The 21,090-nt window shown below is 40.4% G+C and overlaps 1 protein-coding gene across 2 annotated transcripts in view; it reads right to left on the reverse strand.

Moving 5' to 3' along the window:
• Positions 1 to 19,823, reverse strand: part of C5H16orf87 (chromosome 5 C16orf87 homolog) — a 35,626-nt gene extending 15,803 nt beyond the window's left edge. For both annotated transcript variants that reach the window (XM_059264491.1, XM_059264490.1), the window contains exons 1-3: positions 19,647 to 19,823; positions 13,090 to 13,186; positions 2,142 to 2,324 (exon numbers count right to left, since the gene is read on the reverse strand). In XM_059264491.1, the coding sequence (XP_059120474.1) occupies positions 2,142 to 2,324; positions 13,090 to 13,186; positions 19,647 to 19,712 (346 nt within the window). In that variant the 5' untranslated portion in view covers positions 19,713 to 19,823. The remainder of the gene's footprint in view (positions 1 to 2,141; positions 2,325 to 13,089; positions 13,187 to 19,646) is intronic.
• Positions 19,824 to 21,090: the final 1,267 nt, after the last annotated feature.

A 21,090-nucleotide genomic window follows, 5' to 3' on the forward strand; every position in this document is an offset into this window, starting at 1 on the left:
ACACTACATGGCCCACAAAACCTAACATATTTATGTTTGAGCTCTTTACAGGAAAAGTTTACTGAGGTCCCATGTACACAAAAGATTCCACTTTATTCCTGATGTGATGGGATATGCCTATAATCCTAGCTCTTGGCAGGGTAATACAGGAAGATCGTGAGTCAGAAAACTTGGTTAGAGAGCCTTGGTTAAATAGCAAGATGCCATCTTTTTAAAAGAGGGGGTGAAAAACCCAGATTATACCCTAAAATTTCCTGAAATTTTTATCAAAAGCAAAAAAACAAAACAAAACAAAATTTAAATAATTTGGCTTGTGGGGGTGTAGTTCTGTAAAGGTCCCAGGTTCAAGCTCCAGGAACTGGGGGTTAGGAGGAACAAGGCCTTCTTGGAAAACAGAGATCTACCTGTCTCGAGTCTCCCACATGCTGGGATCAAAGGCATGCACCGTTACTCCCAGCCAAAAATATTCTTAAACAGAAAATATCTGAAAAAAATATTCACTGGCAAAGAAATGCTTCCTTTTTCAAGTAATAATAAAACACATTTTCAACACTGCATCCATAGAACACAGACATGCTCAACAATACAGCCTTAGTTTCCCCAGCCGTCACCAGCCGTTTCTTTAATCTCATAACCAGAAGCATTCCTTCCCCGTTTCTTTTCAGCTATATTCCCTTTACTTCAGTTGAAAACAATGTTCTGTTTTCTGACCAAGTAGAGCTTTTTTTTTTTCTTCTCTGTGGACTTTTCTTGTCCAGTTTCTATTCCAAAATCGTCTTTCAAATAAGATATTCTGATGACCTCATTGCTAAAAACACCTGTTTAAATAACTCAAAGTGCCTGGAAGAGTATAGCAGAAGGAAAGAGTGAGCATGCTCAACCAATTGAGGCATACCTAAGGAAAACCTTATACAATAATTCATTATGAACTTTCTTTCTTTAATTGCATAGTATCAAGATACTTTTCATTTTGGTAAAAGCTAGAGACAGCTATATATACCAGAAAAATCATGAATAATTCTGTGTCTTAAATAACATTTGTATTTATATAGAAAATATTTGTCTATTTAAAATTAAATATCCAAAGATATGCAAAACATAACTAACAAATAATAATTATAAATTTCTTTCACTGAAGATGAAATCGTTTTGGCTGAGGGTTCTAAATAAATACAAAGAGCAGCTACTCAACTCCACTACTTATTGGCTTCAAAGTCTCAATTTTCATACAGGTATTACAGGGGCTCATTATATCATTCTTCTTACACTTTAGTGGGGCGTGTCTTTTTGAGACAGGGTTTCTCTGTGTAACCCTGGCTGTCCTAGAACTAGCTCTGTAGACCAGGCTGGCCTGGAACTCAGAATTCCACATGTCTCTGCACCACCCTAACCCAGGCTACTTCTTGCTCTTTTATTTGTTGAAATTTTCCATGATAAAACTTTCTAAAAGATGTACAAATAAGGGGAAAAGAGAAGCAGAAGTTCTAGCAGAAGTCTAGAAATAACTTATGAGTAGAAACACTACTTATCAAAAGAAAAAGACCTGTAAGGGGAGACAGAACACTCTTTGGATCAAGAACATACTATGCCAGTTGTATAGGAAGCATGCAAACCTTCCAAAGAGCAATTAAAAAATGCATACCAAATGTCACTTTAAAAAAATGTTTTAAATCCACAGTAAAACAGTTTAAAATAACTGCTTAGACCGGTCTTTAAAAAAAAAAAAAAAAAAAAAAAAAAAAAAAAAAAAAAGGTACAATCATTTTTATTGATATCTGAAAGACATATATACAATTATCTTTGAACTTTTTTACTACCAGTTAACAATTTGGATTTTACCTAATGTAAGCCTTCAGGTTTCTAGTAAAAATTTGTTTTTTTGTTTTGTTTTGTTTTGATTTTAAAACTAGGAATATAAGGGCTGAGATTGTAGCTCAGTAGTAGAGGTTTATCTGGCCAGTGTACTGGACTCAAAACCCAGCACTGTAATTTAAAAAAAAACAAAAAACTTTTTTTTCTTTCACAATTCACAAACTATGAGTTGTATTTTTTAAGTCCAAGAGCTCAAAGCTTCCACCACGTTCTAATTACGTCTCTTATCAATTTACTACTTGAACAGGGCTGCCGGGACTTAGCCATACCTCTTTCTTCCTCATGTTTTTTGGCAGATGTACTTTTAGGTCTTCCTCTTCCTCGTCTGATATGATCTGAATGGCTGTTACTTCGAGATCTCTTTCTGTTTTCTAAATCCTTATTTACTGTAGAATTTATCTTCTCTCTCCTAACTCTCTCTGTTCGCCTCCTCTTGGCCTCATGCTTGTTTTCTGTATGGATGAATAAAAGTGATTTATTTTAGGACTCCACAACAACTGTTGCCCAAGTTTTCATCAGCTCCCTTTTACGTTCTAAAAAACACACTTCCCAGCATATCATGTACTTTTGTAAAATCTAGCCGTATCCCCCCATACTCACACAGAACAAAGAAACAACAGAATTCAGATCTACGTAGGTAGAAAAAATCTTGTAAGAGAAAATAAATTTCTTCATTTGGTAACTTACTAATTTCATCCCCTTAAGTCTAAACAACTCCACAACAACCTTTCCACTTTTTTTTTTTTATCACATTTCCAAGTTTAACATAGTGAAATACACGGAAAGGGGAAAACCCACTGCTTCCTACCCCTCCCTAAATTACAGATTGAACTACGGATGTGAAACATGAGCCACAAAACTAGCCTTAGGCATAGCAAAGGTTACAATACAAAACAACCACAGAGCAACCAGACAACATGGTTTTAAAGCACAGAAAATAGGAATGTTCACTTAAACCACAAAGAAGGTGATCATTGACGAAACAGAATTTCTTCCATAGAGGAAATGAAATCCAGGAATTTTACTAATAGAGTGATTTCATTACGCAAGAAGCCACTCCTCCTACCCCAAACCGAAATGTTAGATTAAAATTTTTTTACTTCAATATACATCTAACTTTAAAAGACAGAAAGTTAACTCCCCAAATACCTAAAATCACAATGATAAACGGTGAAAAGGTGGAAACTTCAGGACCAGTCTGAGCTATACAGCGAGACTATCTTGAAAAAAAAAATGTGTTGGGGTTGGGGAGATAGTGGTACATGCCCTCAGGAGGCAGAGGTAGGTAGGTGGATGTCTGTGAGTTTGAGGTCAGCCTGGTCTTCATAGTTTCAGGACAGCCAGAGCTCAGAGCTCAGAGCTCTGTCTGCCTCTGCCTCTCAAGTGCTGGGACTGAAGGTGTGTGTGCCACAACTGCCCAGTTAAAAGAACCTGTTTCTATCTTTCTATTCAGACCACATCATTTGATAGACAAAGAGCAGACAAAGAGAAATTTTTCATTCTTAAGTTATTAAACCTACTAAATAAATGAGTGCTAGAACCAAAGTGTCACCACTTTTTAACTTACAATGAATTATTAAACATTAGCATCTCTAAAAGACAGACAGGCTTGAAGTACCTATTGCAGTCAGGAAAAAATAAAAATAAAGAATCCGGTCTCATGGGTTTTTGTTTGCTTTGAGTAAAAGCTTGTGATTTTATTGTCTTTATAACAAAATCAGCTTAGAACTGGACCACTGGCCCTTTCTCCTGTTACAGCCTCCCAGTTCAAATGCTCACATCTCTTAATGGCCAGTATTCCCTTAGATCTACAGTCAGGCTCGACACACTCTTCTCTGTAGTCTTAAGCCTTTTTATTGAGAACAGGCTTAGTCCGCCCATTGCAGTCACACTGTTTCCTGTCACAATGCCAATTTCCCTAGGCATACCAAGAGTCTTCTGCCTTTCTCTAATTCGTCACTTTGTGCGGCTGGTGCTTGTCATACTTCTTGCAGAAAGTCTAAAGTCTAAAGAATGTTCAACATGTTTGCCGAAGAGTATCGACACTGAAAGCCAGCCTCATCATTTTAGATCCAACTCTCAACTTATAAAAAAAACAGGTCACCCAAGGAATGTGACAGCCTGCAACACTGGGATACAAGCACAACAAAGTTTTGTTTTGTTTTTTTGGTTTTTTTTTTTTGGTCAATATTTTATCAAAGTAACAGAAAGAAAACTAGGACAGTGGGAAAACAGAAATATGAACATAAGTTGGTGTGGTGGTTTGAATGAAAATGGCCCCCACTGACTCAGGGAGTGGCATTATTGGAGGTGTGGCCTTGTTGGAGGAAGAGTGTCACTGGGTGAGCTTTGAAGTTTCAGAAGCCAGGCCCAGTGTCTCTCTCTCTCTTCCTGCTGGCTGCTGATCTGGATGTAGAACTCTTGGCTCCTTTTCCAGTACCATGTCTGATGGAGATAATGGACTAAACCTCTGAAACTGTAAGCCAGCCCCAATTAAATGTTTCCCTTATTAAGAGTTGCTGTGATCATGGTGTTTCTTCACAGCAACAGAAACTCTAACTAAGAAAGTTGGATGTCACTATTAAGCAATTATTGTTAATGTCTTGTAACAGTATGGTGTTACAGTTTTCAAGGTCTTGTTTTAGGGATTGACGAGGCAGCTTAGTCAGCGAAGTGCCTGTCACACAGCATGAAGACTCAAGTTTGACCCTCAGCACCCACACACAAACATGGGCACGGTAACATCTGCTTGTAATCCCAAAACTGGAAGTGACAACAGGTGGATCCTTGGGGCTTGCCAGCCAGCTACTCTACTGTAATCAGAAAGCCACAGGTCCTATTAAATTATCTTGTCTCATAAAACAAAATTATTACCTAGATCCCAGGCCCTATAGCTACCTACCCCCTTTCTCTCCCTCCCTGCCTCAATCGGGTCACACACATCCCAATCTGTCTCTTAGGACGAAGAACTGACAAGCACCTGCTGTGGCAGAGCACCAGAATAGGGAAGGGGTATTAGTTTATGTTCCTATCTGCTTCCTGCTTCCATGTTCTTTGACATATAGGCCACACCAGGTCAGGCTCAGTCCTGTGATGCAGAACTTTCTACAACCCCCTGATGCTGACTATCTCAACATGAAGCTCTTCTTTGGACCTGAATGCCTACTAGACCTTCTCGACCTTCTCGGAAGCATGAGTCATATAAGCTCCTTTTTACAAACTCGCCTGTACTAATACAGTTTCAAAGAACAAGTGGATAGCCCATAAGAAATGATACCTAAGGTTGACCTCCAGCCTCTGGGAGCATTTGTGTGCACATGCAAATACCCACATACAGACACATACATAACACATTAATTTTTAAGTTGTTTTTAAGAGGAAAAAAACCCCAGAAAAACCCAATCAAAACCATACAAAGACACCATCACTAGAATGTTAACATAAAACAAAAACAGAAAACTACTAAACAAATGATTCAGTACGCGCTCACGCACACACGCACGCATGCACACGCACATACACACACACACACAAACTGTGGATAATATAACCATGTGGTTCTTAAGCATTTGGAACTGTTCTGCAGGAGAAACAAAAGAGTGTGGAGCTACAGACTAGAGAGGTCTATTAGAACCGAGAGACTAATATGCAGCATGAATCTTAAAAGTTCTTATTAATAAAATCAAACCTGAGGCCAGTTATTGGGGTGAACACTAGAAGATCAGAGAGACAGAACAAGCCACAGCTAACCTCACCTGGCCAACTTCTCAGCTGATCTTGTTTCCTCAGACTGGAAGCCTCTGTGTCCTCATACCCAAATGGCTCTCAGCTGAACTGTGCTGCTAAAAGCCTGAAAGCTTAACCAGGCCAAATGCTTCTAGTTTCTGGTCCTCACGCCTTATATATCTTTCTGCTTTCTACCACCACTCCCTGGGATTAAAGGCTCAATTTCTGGGATTAAAGGCGTGTGTCACCATGCCTGGCCGGTTCCAATGTGGCCTTGAACTCACAGAGATCCAGAGGGATTTCTACTTCTGGAGTGCTAGGATTAAAGGTGTGAGTGCCACCATTTTCTAGCCTTTGTATCTAGTGGCTGTTCTGTCTCTGATAAATTTATTACAATATTTTGGGGAACACAATACCACCACACTAATAGGCTAAGAATTTAAAAGACCACAAGCTTTCAGAAGGGAGCAAGGACTCTACTGGGAACTGAGTTAAAGGTCATGTTTGTTAAACTGTGGCAAAGAATCTGGCTACATTCTGCACCTATATTGAGATGCTGAGCAAGACTGAATTAAAAACTAATGAATTAATTTATTTCTCAAGGAAATTTCAAGCAGAGTAACATTCAGGCCATGGAACAGTCACTGGTCTAAAGGGAGAAAACACATGAAGCAGAAAGACAAAGTATGCAGTTTTGTGAGGAAAGGGAAGCAAGCTTAAATTTGTAGACAATGATGGTGCAGACAAAGCGTCTTTGCTAGAGATTGGTGTCACTAGAAAGAGACCTCTAGTCTGCAGTGGGTCAGGAAAGGTGCTGGAGGGCAAGCCATCACCCACTGAGGGCCCATCCCATCTTGTGAAAAACCCAAATTCACCTGAATGGGTCAAGACTGACCTGGGAACGCTGCTGAAGGGATCCACCTAACACAACGCTTTCTCAGATTCAATTGCAAAGGCACAGAGGTGGTTCCAACTCTAGTCCAAGGGAATCAGGCTACATCTAAACTGGCAATAGGACTTGGCATTATCGTCTACATGGTACTAGTTTTGTAGGAATGAAAAATGCAAAAGGGAGTGTTTATAAAGGCCTGTGCAATGTTCCAGAAAGCCACTAAGGCCAGGGAGAGTATCAGGGTTGGATGGACAAGGAGGCACCAAGAAGCCATTACATTAACCTTGGAAATTAAAGCCTGAGCTCCAATAGAGACCCCAGGACACGAGAAGTCCTGGAAAGAAAGCTGCGGGCATGCAGTACAGTAAGGCCAAGTGAGAGGCTGTATGTGCTACAAGTGACAGAGACAGAAGGACAGGCAAGGTTATGCAATCCCTGTGGAGCTCAGCTGACTCCTTCACAAGCACCAGATGCCAGGCATGGAGCTTCCGGTTTTGGTGCTTTCCCTGGAGGGTTTCCGTCCTGCTTCGGTCTGATCCTTCCCTGCTTCGCCCTCATTTCTTCTTTTTGGAATGTATACTACAGGTATCTAACAGTTTGGTTTTTGTTTCATTTTTTTAATTTTGCAGGGGTTCAGTTAATAGACTCTCTTGAGTCTTAGCAGATAATTTGGCTTTTGAACAATGCTAGGATTGTTCAACACTATGAAGACTTAGGAAGTTAGAATAGATACATGTTCCATAATGACATGGTCATGAGCACATGGGTGCCGGGGCAGAAGGTTGTATTTTGAATGTGAAATGTCTCCTATAAGTTCATGTGTTTGAATACTTGGCACCTAACTGTTGTTCTGGAAAGTTGTGGAATATTTAGGAGGTGGAGCCTTGCTGGGAAAAGTGGATTGCTGTGAGCATGCTTTAAAGTTGTATAGCCCAGTTCCACTTCCTATCTACTCTCTCTTTTCTGACCTCACACTCCCATTTACCATGCCTTCCCAGTCCTCATGGACTGTGCCTCTTACAACTGTCAGCCAAAATAAACCTGCATCCCTTAATGCTATCAAATATTTTGTTACAGCAACAAGAAAAGTAACTAATACAGTGACAGAAAATGAAGAAAACACCCAATAAATCTGTAACATACCTATGACAAAACTGTTATTCGTTTGGGGGGGTGTTGTTTGGGTTTGGTTTTGTTTGTTTGAAGAAAGGGTCATTATGTAGCTGTGGCCTTCCTGGAACTCAGAGAGATCCACCTGCCTCTGCCTCCCCAGTGCTGGGATTAAAAATGTGCACCACCATACCCAGCCTGACAGCTGTTAACAAACTGTTACACTCTCTCAAGACTCTCTTGCAAGGAATGTGGCCAAGAAAACTAGCACTGACCAACACATTTAGTGGAACTAGTAAGGTTTCCAGAAAGGTTTTTCTTTAAACATGGCTATTATGTCCCTTTATTTTTCTGTCCTTCCATGTTCTTCCTGTGTAGGAATGTTTATGGGATACACACAGATACAAAAGTTACCTTATAAGAAGTATGGCAGCCCTATCTTTCCTGTGAGAAAGGAGCCCAATCCTTCACCCTTCCTCACTAAGTAAATAACTATAGCCACTAAGTTACCAACTCTGAGTGGTCTGTAAACTGACATATCACCCACTAAATACACAAGAATAACCAAGAGGACAAGAAAAAAAGAAACAATGATTTTAAACTGCTCCGAGGGCAGTTCAGTTGATAAGAGTGTTTGCCTAGAATGCACAAGGACCTAGGTGTGACCTCCAGCACCACTTGTCATCCTAGATGCTTGAGAGGTAGAGGAGTTTGAGATCATCTTTGGTTACAAAGTAATCTTGAGTTGAACTCAGGATATATTCAACTCTGTCTTCAAAAAATAGTTAATTTTTAAAAGATAAGTAAAAACTGCCCCAAGTAGTAGAAGCCTTGAGCTTCAAGTGGTAGACTTGTATATATGTATATATGCATGCTAGGTGGACTTTCTACCTTGAGTTACACCCCTAACCCTAAAAGAAAACACTGCAAACCAAGGAAAAATTAGAGTAATATTAGTGTTAATGTCACAATACAAGATAGGAAATACAATGCCACATGGTGGTTTTTTCTAGAACTTTCTAGGTATGAAACAACTTCTGATAAATTTGTTCCAGAAATAGAAACACATGTGATTAAAACACACACACATGCTGGGCGGTGGTGGCGCCCGCCTTTAATCCCAACACTCAGGAGGCAGAGCCAGGCGGATTTCTGTGAGTTCAAGGCCAGCCTGGGCTACCAAGTAAGTTCCAGGAAAGGCGCAAAGCTACACAGAGAAACCCTGTCTCGGAACACGAACACACACACACACACACACACACACACACACACACACACACACACACGGGGTGGGGTGGGGGAGACAATGAATGAATGAATGAATGAATGAATGAATGAATGAATGAATATACAATTATCTTGAGAGTATGGCGGGAAGAAATTCCAATGCAAAACTGCACAGGAGACCTTAAAACAATCAAGCTGCTTGGTTTACAGCTTGCCTGCCCTGTGTTTTTCCTCTCAACTAATAAAAATAGTTCTTGAACTTGCTTCTGACTCTGTTTTTAATTTTTTTTGTTTCCAAGATAGGGTTTCTCTGTGTAACAGCCTTGGCTGTCCTGGAACTCACTCTGTAGACCAGGTTGGCATTGAACTCACGGACTTCTGCCTGCCTCTGCCTCCTGAGTGCTAGGATTAAAGGTGTACACCACCACCACCTGGCTTTAAATTATTTTATTAACAAGACTAAGAACCCACAAAAAGGGAACCCCTGACACTGTTCTTAGAGATCAAGGGTGGTTGGCCTATAACTCTCAATCTTCCCACCTTTGTTGCAGAATATGTGGTTTACACTGTGTGAAGATGTGTCACTGTAACTGGTTTAATAAAGAGCTGACTGGCCAATAGCTAGGCAGGAGAGAATAGGCAGGATTCTGGGCAGAGAGAGGGACTCGGGATGAATCTAGGTGCTCGAGAGATGCCAACAAGACAATGAAGAAGTCGGACATACAGTACAGAGGCGAGGTAACCAAGCCATGTGACAGAACATAGATGAATAGAAACAGGTTAATTTAAGTTATAAGAGCTAGTTGGGAACAAGCCTAAGCTAAAGGCCAGGCTTTCAGAATTAATAATAAGTCTCTGTGTCATTATTTGTGAACTGGTGGCCCAAAGAAAAGTCCGACTACACACCTTGGCCTCCTGAGTGCTGTATCTCTCTCTTGAATTAAAGTGAATTTATCATTTTAAGATTTTTTTATTTGTTTGTTTGCTTGTTGGCCTTTGCCTGTTTATGGGTAATCATTGTCCTATTTATCCTGCTCTCAATAAAAAAATAAGGTGGTAATTTGACTAAACATCTACCCACTGAGAAGTGAACAGGTAAAATATTAGTGAATTCCCGTTTTAGTTGTCTTGAATATTTTTCTCACCTTTAAAGGAAGTCTTATAACTAAATTTGACTTAGAATTCATTTACATTTTCTTCTACAAGTTTTATAATTAAAATTCTAGAAAGGAAAACAGATACAGTCAGGAATCAACTGTAAAATGGCACCTCTGATGAGAATCTACATCTGGAAAATAAAAGTTAAAGATATGGAACAAACTGAGTTAATTAATACTGCCCTTAGTAACAACAGTTGGCTAAATAGTTGATACTACTCCAGGGAGAGTGAGATGGCTCAGTGGGGAGGAGTGTTTTGATCCCTGGAACCCACATGGTGAAAGGAGAGGACCAATTTTGGCATATTGTCTTCTTACCCTGTCTCTAACATGCATGTCATGACATGTGTCCCCCACACACAAGTAAATAAATGTAGATTTGGTACAGATTCACAGTTTTAAGAAATACAGTGTATCCTTTAATTCCTCTTTTAAAGCAATCAATCCCTTAAGCACTGGATGTGGTGGTGCCTGCCTACAAATGCTAGCACTTGGAAGACTGAGACCATCCTGTGCTAACACCACATTCTAGGCCAGCAGAGGCTATATAGCAATAGCCTCAATTTCAAATTTAATTGCAAAGCTTTGTGTGTGGGGGAGAGGGGCCTCAGTGGGTAAAGATGCTTGATGTACAAGCCTGACAACCTGAGTTTAATCCCTGCATCTATGGTGGAAAGAAAGCACCAACTCCTAAAGGCTACCATCTGACTTCCATGCTCGACATAGCGCATGGGTGTTAGCACACATACATATATACAAAATAGTACTAAAAACAACAATGACAAGCATTAAGCCTAAGGCCTTGTGTATGCAAGGCAGGTTTTCTCCCACTAATCTACATCTCTACCCCTTCTAGGATACTTTTTAAACTCTCAGTCAACCATTCAACTTAGAAATGAAATCCTGACTTAGTAAGAATTTTTACATTACTACTTTATAAGTACAAGTGTTTTGTCTGAATGTATTTCTATGTACTACATGCATACAGTGCCCCCAGAGGCCAGAAGAAACTTGGAATCAAAGTTACAGATGGTTGTGAGCCTCATATGAATGTTGGGAATTGAACCCAGGTCCTCTGGAAGAGTAGCCAGTGTTCTTAACTACTGACCCATCTCTCCAGTCCCCTGAATTAATGTTAAAAACAAAAAGACAAAACAAAACAAAACAAAGAAAACTTAACCTATTTCATACAAAACAAAACAAAACTGCAACACATACCTTATTTGGAAATATGTCAAAGAATGACTGCCTTAGGTTCTAGGTTCCTGCACAAAACATTTTTTATTATTATATATATATTGTATGTGTGTTTTTGTGGGCATGTATATGCACAAATGTTCCATGGTCAGGTCAGAGGACAACTTGAGAAAGCTGGTTCTTTCCTTCCACCATCTGGATCTGGGGATCAAATTCAGATTGGCAAGCCTGGCAACAAATTCCTTTACCTAACACCTGCAGCCATCTCACTGGCCCCATCACTTCTTAGCACTACGCCCTAACCAACTGAGCTAACCAGCCACATATATCACTTCTTAATACACCTTTATGTATAACACTTACCTCTTCTTCCTTTCACCAAAATTTATTTTAAACATTTAAAAATTCCTCACTTTATATAATAGGTCATTTATATATATTTTCACTCCCCAGTGCTGAGGGCTAGGATTAAAGGTATATGCCACCATATAACAGTGCTTTGAAAAGTTTTCCATGGTCAGTACATAAAAATTATCATCATTCTAACTAGTACATAGTGTTCTCTAAAAGATCTACCGAATTTTAACCAATCTCCTACTCATGACATATGGTTGTTAACATTTGCTATTACAATATGTTGCCTTAAAAATTCACATAATTCTTTGTGCTTATAAGCAATTGGGACTCTAAGTGCCTATTCAAAAAGAACTACAGGTATTAGGCTAGGTACCCTTAAAACTTCTAACAACTGCTTGAAGATTGTGTGATCAAAAGGCTCTGTCTCGTACTATGTACTATCCTGTAAGTACTGTGAACAAAAGGTTCTGAAAAAAATCCACACTTTCCAGTGAGCATTGTGCAAGGCAGATTAACTGAACAGAACTTCCCTGGCTGTGGAAAGGTTGGAAGGTTGCAGGTCCAGACTTAATTACAAGAGAAACCCTGTCTCGAAAATAAAAAAAAAAAAAAAAGAAATGTCAGAGAAACTACACCCGTGAAGTCTCACCAGCATGGCTTGCCTACACAAAACCTGAACAGGGGTGAAACCAATATCTATTGGAAAAGGAAGTTCATGAGGCCTTAACCCTAGACAAAGCTAAGGAATACTGAGAGTGAGAGAAACAGTATTCCTCAAAGAGGGGCATGCCAATTGGTTATCTAATATCATATGGTCAGGCCTGAAAACACACACATACAATTAATATTATATGGACTAAGCAGACTGTATTTGTATATTTAGGAATACATTCTCACACACACACATACATTCAACAACAATTAAAGAAAAAAGGTCAGGAATTTGAGAAAGAGCAAGGGGTTGTACAGGGAGGGGAGGGAGGAAGGAAAGAGAAGGGGAAATGATGTCATTATAATTGTGAAAAAAATTATAATTAAACAAAAAAAAAACTTCAAAGTTATTACAAATTCTACTAGCATTATGAAAGGGAACAAAAATAAAGACAATGGTTCACCAGTAGGTGAAGTGATAAATGGAGGCATATCCATATAAAGAACACTACTGAGCAAAAAACACAAAGTAAATGTTAAATACTTTGTTCAATGACAGAGGCCAGACAAAGAGTCTCACATACTGTGACTCCATCGACAGGACAGTCACAAAGAGCGGCAGTGGGAGACAAGAAGAGCAAGGGATATATGGTGGAGAGGGACTGGGCCCCCACACATCAGAACCATCAAATGGTAGACTATAAGCTGTCCTTCACTTTACATAATTATCACTCTTAGTAAGCCATTTTTAATGTTTTTATAAAAAATTTAAATAGATACAAATAAATTAGAACTGTATCACAAACTCTATCAATATTCTAAGGGAGTTCACATTTAAGTGAAATGAACCCATGTCACAAGCTGGTTTTCAAGGGTGCTGTGTTTAATTTTCACAATTACCTGTAGAAGATGGTGATTTCTCTGAATGTTTTGCATTCAGTAGTTTTCTGCTAATAAATATGTAACCACAGGGACATGATTTACATGCAACAGGAATCTGCAGGGAAAAAAGAAAACTTGGATTACTCTTCTCCCATTGTTAGATTTCTCAGGACTTAGGAAGTCTCTTGGTAATAAACTGCTTGAAGAACCACAGATTAAATGAAAACCACTTTGAGATAGTTATCATTTCATAAACATTCACATTTTCCTAGTGTTTATGACACTGAAATACCTTACGGTACCACTGTGATAAATACTAACGCAATGTCAGTGTGTGTAATAATGAGAATGGAAACTGAAAAATTAGATCAGCTACATTTCACAGAAAGAAAAAACAAGCAATGGATCCAAACTAACTACTGGTCATGTGAGCAGAACACAAACTGAGGGTTGTTAACAGCACAGGAGGAAAACAGGCTCTTTTTTTTTTTTTTTTTTTTTTTTTTGCATTAAAGTACTGAACACTGGGCCAGGCATGGTGGCACATGTCTTTAATCAGCAGAGACAGGCAGATCTCTGGGAGTTCAAGGCCAGCCTGGTCTACAGAGTGAACTCCGGAACAGCCAGGGCTGTACAGAGAAACCTTGTCTTGAAAATCCAAAAAAAAAAAAAAAAGGTACTGAACACTGGCTCTTTTTCATTTTTAAAAACTTATTTTATTACTAGTGTGTATATGTGTAGGAGAGAGGTGGGGACACTGTAAAGTCCATCCTCTCCTTCCACTTTTACTTGGCTTCAAATTCAAGGCATAAGGCTTGCATTCATGCAGACACCTTCAGCCACTGAAGCACCTCAGCTGCCCTGGTTTTGCTCGTGGAAACAGGGTCTCGTGTGGTCTAGACTGGCCGGGCTATGTATAACAAAAGCTACCCTTGAATTCTTAATTCTCCTGCCTCTCTCTGCCAAGTGCTGGGATTGCAAGCATGGATAACCGTCCCGCACAATGTAAGATCTTTAATTTACACTTAACAGACAACAAATGGGGCCTACAAGATCTTGCAAGTCTGATGACCTAAGTTCAATACCAGGTAAGGGGTAGAAGAGAACCAACCCTGAAGGGCTGTACTCTCCATACACATATGGAAGCACACATGCTTGCACACACAACACACACACACACACACACACACACTAACCTAAATAATTAGCCAATTAATTTAAAAAGGAGAGAACAGTAGAATCCAGTGATGTGGGCTTATAACCTTATTAGCACAGGAGGCTAAGGCAGGTAGCCCCAAGTTCAAAGCCCGTCTGGGCTATACAATCAGTTCAAATTTAGTTTAGACAGCCTACTGTCTCAAAAAATTAAAGTTAGGAATGTAATGGCTCAGTGGCAGAGCACTTGCCTAGCATGTACAAGACCCCAGGTTCAACACTGAATACCACCAAAAGAAAAATATGAAGAAAACGAAATCATTAGAAACCTGTTTCCACAATTAACAGGTGAAGATTGACTTTGAGACCCAGGTGCCCACTGACTAATTCAACTGATGAGATGATTTTTCTTTAATGAGTTCAACTCAAGACACTTTCCTACAACAGAGTTAATGCATTCTAAAGTCCTGTTTAAAAGTGGAATGTCCCTCTCAACTCCTGCCCAAAAAATCTGTAACAAAACCAAAAAAACCCACCACAGCCAGATCCTATAAAAAGAATCTTCAAACAGGTTTTACAACTTGAATAATGTTAGTCTCATTAAATTATTTATACAAATGCCCTAAACACCCCTTAAATTTCAGTTTAAGATAGTAATTTAAGTTCTAATGCTATACTTCCAATTTTTTAAATGGAAAAAATCCAAAGTATTGTTTACTAAGATTTATTATTTATCAATTCATTCTTTGGAAAGTATTATTTAGGTTGTTTATTTTAAAGAGAAAGGGAAAAAAGGGGGTCAGCTACACATTTGTTCAATGTCACATTACTGAGGTCTATATGCTGTGGGATGTCTTTCTGTTTGCTGTGAAAATGTGTTGCTCTGACTGGTTGATAAATAAAATTGTACTGGCCTATGGCAGGGCAGGATGGAACCACACAGGAAAATCCAAGAGAGATAGGGGAGGAGAAAGGAGAGTGAAGCAGACACTGCCAGCCGCCGCCAGGAGAAGCAAGATGTAAAGTACTGGTAAGCCACAAGCCACGTGGCAAGGTATAGATTCATAGAAATGGGTTAATTTAATATTAAGAGCTAGCTAGCAAGAAGCCCACCATGGCCATAGTTTGAAAATAATATAAGCCTCTGTCTGTATGTATGTTTATCTGGGTCTGAGTGGCTGCAGGACCAGGCAGGACATAGAAAAACTTCCAATTACATCTATACTCATGTCTAGCACAAAACAGACATTCATCAAATATTTGTGGTGTGTGTGGGGGAACCTACAGATATAAAAATGACAGCACTGCTAAAATTTGGACTTGACATTGTCCAGGACCAAAAACAAAGAGAGAGGAAGAAAGAGAGATGAAAGATTTGGGCACTACAGTATTTCATTTTTTTTAATCCCTAAAATAACCAAAACCAATACAGAAAACTCATTTATAGAAATCTCATTATTTTTCCTTTCTGAGGTTTTAATTACCTAAAGTCAATAAGAAGGATAAAAATGGCAAAGGATATTTAGAAAGAGATTGAGGTTGTTGATGCAAAAACACAGCACTTACATCAAAAGTAGAAAGAGTTATGCTGGAGCTAAATGTGAGTAACCAGGGCCTAGGAACAGATGTAGGTTACCCCAAATTCTATGTTCCAACATGAAAGCAGTTCCATGAAGTTTTCACAGTAACAGAGCAGAGTCAGAGATCAAAGCAATTCTCAAACACACTAGTGGAAACATTAAGTAGGAAGGCACAGCAAAGCAGAAAAATCTTCACTATAGGACTCAGATGCTGTCTGATAAAAACTTTTAGCCCTTTGATTGGTAGAAAATTAGGTTTTTAAGTTCATTCATCCCAAAAGCTTTTTATCTTTTCAGATTTAGGTCTGACACTGAGCAAGGCAGAGAACAGCTTTTTGTAGGCTAAAGATAGCTCACATTGCAACTGGGCCTGTAACATTCCACCCTCTCCACATAACTGAAGTTTGAATCAATCAGCCTTTGTAGACAGTTTCATTTCTGGAATTCTCGTTAACAAGACATCACAGAACTTATATTAGAATACATTGTTCTAATCGTTCTATTTAAGTATTAGCTATTGACTACTTATGCCTAATTTAAAGATTTCATTATAGGTGCATGTACATATGCAAAAACACAGTACAGACAGGGTTAGCACTGTCTTAGATTTCGGACATATACTACGGATGTTAATGTATCTGCCCAAAATAAGGGAAAGTATTGAGATTCTTCTGTGTTAAACAGATCAGAGATGGGTATGGGTACAACATACATACTTGCTAGATATGAAACAGATATGGAAAAACAGTGCATTGTTTAAAAGGAAAGCAAAGCCCAAAAGACACACTAAAAAAAGAGAAAACTGTTCAATATCTTGAATAGTAATATACTCAAAATAGTTTAGTAATTTTCCAGTCAGTGAATGAGACCTCCATGAAAGTATAGAATACAAAAGTTTAAAATTTTTAAAACTGTATTTTTTTTAAGGGCCTGCATAAGAGATTAACTTAAGAGCTGCTAAAAATCACCGGGCAGTGGTGGTGGTGCACACCTTTAATCCCAGCACTGGGAGGCAGAGCCAGGCGGATCTCTGTGAGCTCGAGGCCAGCCTAGTCTACAGAGTGAGAGCCAGGAAAGGCGCAAAGCTACACAGAGAAACCCTGTCTCAAAAAAACGAAAGGAAAAAAAAAAAGTGCTAAAAATCTATCTTTTGGCTTCCTTGTACCAGTTTTTTAAAGTGGTCCTATCAAGTCAACTTAAGAAATCTCACTTCAAAGATTTGACATTTATGTTTATAAATACACACAAAAATCTAATTCAATATTCATGCAGTAACTTCAAATCTTGGCAATATTCTAGTGTCGTGTTTAAAAAGTTACTTACAATTATAATTTGCTTCCTAGTTTAAAACCAAAAGCGCCTACTTTTTTTTTTTTTTTTTTTTTTTTTTTTTTTTTGAGACAGGGTTTCTCTATGTAGCCCTGGCTGTCCTGGAACTCACTCTGTAAAACAGGCTGGCCTCAAACTCACAGAGATCCGTCTGCCTCTGCCTCCCAAGTGCTGAGATTAAAGGTATGCGCCACCACCGCCCAGCAAGCTTCTAGTTACTTTTTTAAGTAATTAGCCCAGCAAGCTTCTAGTTACTTTTTTAAGTAATTAGAAAACTAAAATTAAACTATTACCTTCTTCAACTCAATTACTATTATTTGGGGAAAAAAAAATCAGCAAAGGGCTCAAGGCCCTGGATTCAACCCTACCACTGGGAAATACCAAAAATTCATTTGTCATCATGTGTATTCTCTTCAGTATTGAGAATAAAAGACAAAACAAACCAAAACCAATGTACTAGTTTATAAAGGACTAAATTGTGTCCACTATCCAAAATTTACCCACTGAATCCATAAACACCACTGTGACAGGATCTCCAAGTAAGGCTTTTCAAAAGACACTTGAGTTGAAGTGAAGGGGGATGCTCCTAATGGGATCAGTGACCATAATGGGACTAGAGCATGCACTTTTTGCCACATGAGGACACTGGCAAGACACCTTGGCATGTACAAGCCAAGAGAACTCTCACTAGAACACACCCTGGCCTTGAACTTCGATTAATGCTGGTTATTATTTTTGGTATTTCATTAATGGTATTTTATTATTGCAGCCAAAACAAACCAAGATAAAGCTGATTTTGTATGAAGGAATGCATGTGAGGCCTTGGAAATGGCTCAGAGGGTAAGGGCACCTGCTGCCAAATTTGAATTCCAACCCTGAAAACCTCACATGATGGAGACAGACAGAGAGAGAGAGAGAGAGAGAGAGAGAGAGAGAGAGAGAGAGAGAGAGAAAGCAAGAGAGAGCGCAGACCGCCACAGGCTGTCCTGACTCCCACGGAGGAACACACATACACATAAAATTAAAATGGAAAAAGATACATGTGTATTTGTATACCAAGATAAACATCTTTCCGAATAAACCCTGATGTGCTGAGCAGTCTCAAGGACACCGACACTGTCTTCCTCTCTTCCTTTACCCAGGGTTTCTGGTGTGTCTGCTTTCTTCTGTACCCATACCCATCTCTGATCTGTTTAGCACTGAATGTGGAGGTCACAGGGCAACTCTGTTCAGCCAGTTCTCTTCTTCTCCCTTGACATGTGTTCTGGGGATCCACCCCAGGTGGTTGGGTGGGAGCAGCAGCACTTTCACTGGCCCCTAACCAGGATATTAAAAAACAGGTATTTTCCCCCAAAAGATTACTTTATGCCAAATAAAACAAGAAAAGAATTTACAGGGATCTGTGCCCTACAGAAACTGAATGCATAATTCATATTATATAAGCCTTAACTGGGAATTATTTAAGCATCGAAGTAATGTGCCAACAGACTGACCACAAAATCCAAGTTTGTTAAAATTTAGTTTGGTGGAAAGAATGAACGTAACACATGGTTGTTTTTAAATTGCATACTGACAGAGCTCTATCGACTCTATACTTGCACAACTTTCCCTGATCGGTGTTTTTACCACTGCCTATAAATCATACTGAATAAAACATGTAACACTTTGTTAAAAGATTTGATAAACCTACAAGAACGCACCCTAAATAACATATTAAAATCAGCTTAAGTCTCCGCCCATTTCAAATTACTCCAGAGGATGAGAGAAGGAAGGGGGAGGGGAGGAGAGAGAGGTAGTCATTTTGGAAAGACTCATTCAGTGGAAAAATAAGTATACCCAGATCTGTATGCTGGTATGAAGGGCCTTAAGGATGGTTTTAATTAAAAGTTTTAATTCATTACACTGTAATGAGAATAAGGCGTGCTTAAATGTAGGAAAGAAAAAATGTATTATTTTTTAAAAATTACAGCTATTACTCCATGAATTCAATCCAGACGATTCGTTTCAAATTCACGAACCCGCATAAATATATTTTTTAAAAATCTGGAAGCAGACATGCCAAATTTACAACAGTAAATAGCACGAGTAGGATGGGGCGCACGCAGAGAGGAAGAGCCTCCACGCCGACTTCATTCGATCGTGTTCCGTTAACAACGTAATGGAAGGACTAGCAATCACCCATCAAAACTGGCTTTATTGCGGTGTTCCGGAAGTCCACAAATTTGCAAAAAGTTAGCACCATTACTGTCCTTTTGTCTGCTTTATGCTGCCACCCAGGTGGCGGGGGTGACAGCTGAGGAGCCGCACCGCACTCCCCGCAACGGCGAACAAAGCCACCCGGGGCAGCAGGGGGCCGCGGGCCGGCCGGGGACCAGAACGGGCAGCGCCGGGTCCCGGCTTCCAGACCCCCGCCGCCCCCGCCCGGCCGCGGGCCGCCGCGCACCGCCAACCGCCGCCGAGCAACGGCCGCCCGCCCTGCCCGCCCCGGCCGCTCGCGCCGGCCCGGCCCACCTGTTGGTCGCACTCGGGGCACGATTTGGTGGCCATCTTCACTTTCTTGGCTCGAGTTGCAGACATGCTCCCCTCCTCAGCAGCTGTGGAAGCAGCGCCGTAGCTCCGCTGCTCCACAGAGCGCTTCCTCACTCCAGCCGCGACCCGGCCGTGGAGGCGCGCGTGCGCGTGCGCGGGGCTGCGTGCGGGGGGGGGGGCGGGGGGGCGGGGGCGCCGCAGCCCTTGCAGGGAACTCCCATCGACACGCCCTCTACGGCGACTGACCGCGCGGGGGCGTGGCTTCGGCGAGACTCCACCAACCAACGCACCGGTGGGCCGGGCCGTGGTGCTGGGCACGCCCCCTTTGCCGCCCCCCCCCCCAACTCGAGACCGAAAATGGATACTGGCAAGGAATACCTCTGTAAATGTCAGCAATGCTAATCCGTGAGAAATTATAATAGACAGTCGATGAAACCTCTAGGTACCCAGCGTCAAGGATCCAACGTTCATTATTCAATAAAGAATTGCCTACGATCCACTATCAGGCACACTGAATAAGAAATATCTGCCTTCAAGAACAGTCTACAGTGCTTTGTTTTTGGCTGGGGGAGGTGAGGGGCTGGGCGTGGAAAGGATGCCCTGTTTTGATTCAGTGTATCACTGATACTTACTAGATTAAAATTAAAATTAAATTATTTGAAAACTGAAACAAAATGCCACGCACTCCTGTAATCCCAGCTTGTACTGCTCTTGTTCAGATCTATATTGGGAGAATAGGATATTTTTAAAATGTACAGTTTGTTAAAGAAAGAAGCATGAGCTGGGTTTAAAGTTGCAGAAAAGGAAGAGGGAAGACACAAAGCATCCGCGTACTCTGTACCATAGGAAAGGTATCCTAAAGGCAAGACACCATATGTCAAAAAAAATCTAAACTTGTGAAAACGCAAATCTTTTTAAAAGAAGTGCTTGTGTGAATAGAATCCTGCCACAAAGGTTTGCTGCTCCAGAATGGCCCCCTAAGGAAGTCTCCAGGATCACCTTGAAGGAACACAAAAACTACTGCCACTTTGGATCAAAAGGACCAGATGACATCTGGAGCTGACAGCATGTGGTCTTGCAAGCAAGGGAGATATATGCGTGATAGGGCCAATCGAGCCTTGTGCTAGAGCTGCAGAGACCCTGCAGTGTGTGGCAGGATCAGATTTCCTGAAGGGAGGCACTGAGAGACAGTTTTATGAAACTAGGAAGGTGAAACCTAAGTTTCAACAGAGACCCCAGATGTTAGAGATATCACAAGCACGGTACAACCACGGAGAAAAGCTATCAGCATGGGTCCAAAAGGGACATCACAGGATGTAGGCAGGATAGCTGGAAGACTGGCCTGTTTAAGGGTCTCAGATGAGTCCATGACAAAACCCAGATGCCACACAAGGAGCTGCAGGGTTTAGTGTTTGATCTGAAAGTT

Source organism: Peromyscus eremicus, chromosome 5, assembly GCF_949786415.1.
Source record: "Peromyscus eremicus chromosome 5, PerEre_H2_v1, whole genome shotgun sequence".
In the NCBI taxonomy this organism is placed as follows: Eukaryota; Metazoa; Chordata; class Mammalia; order Rodentia; family Cricetidae; genus Peromyscus; species Peromyscus eremicus.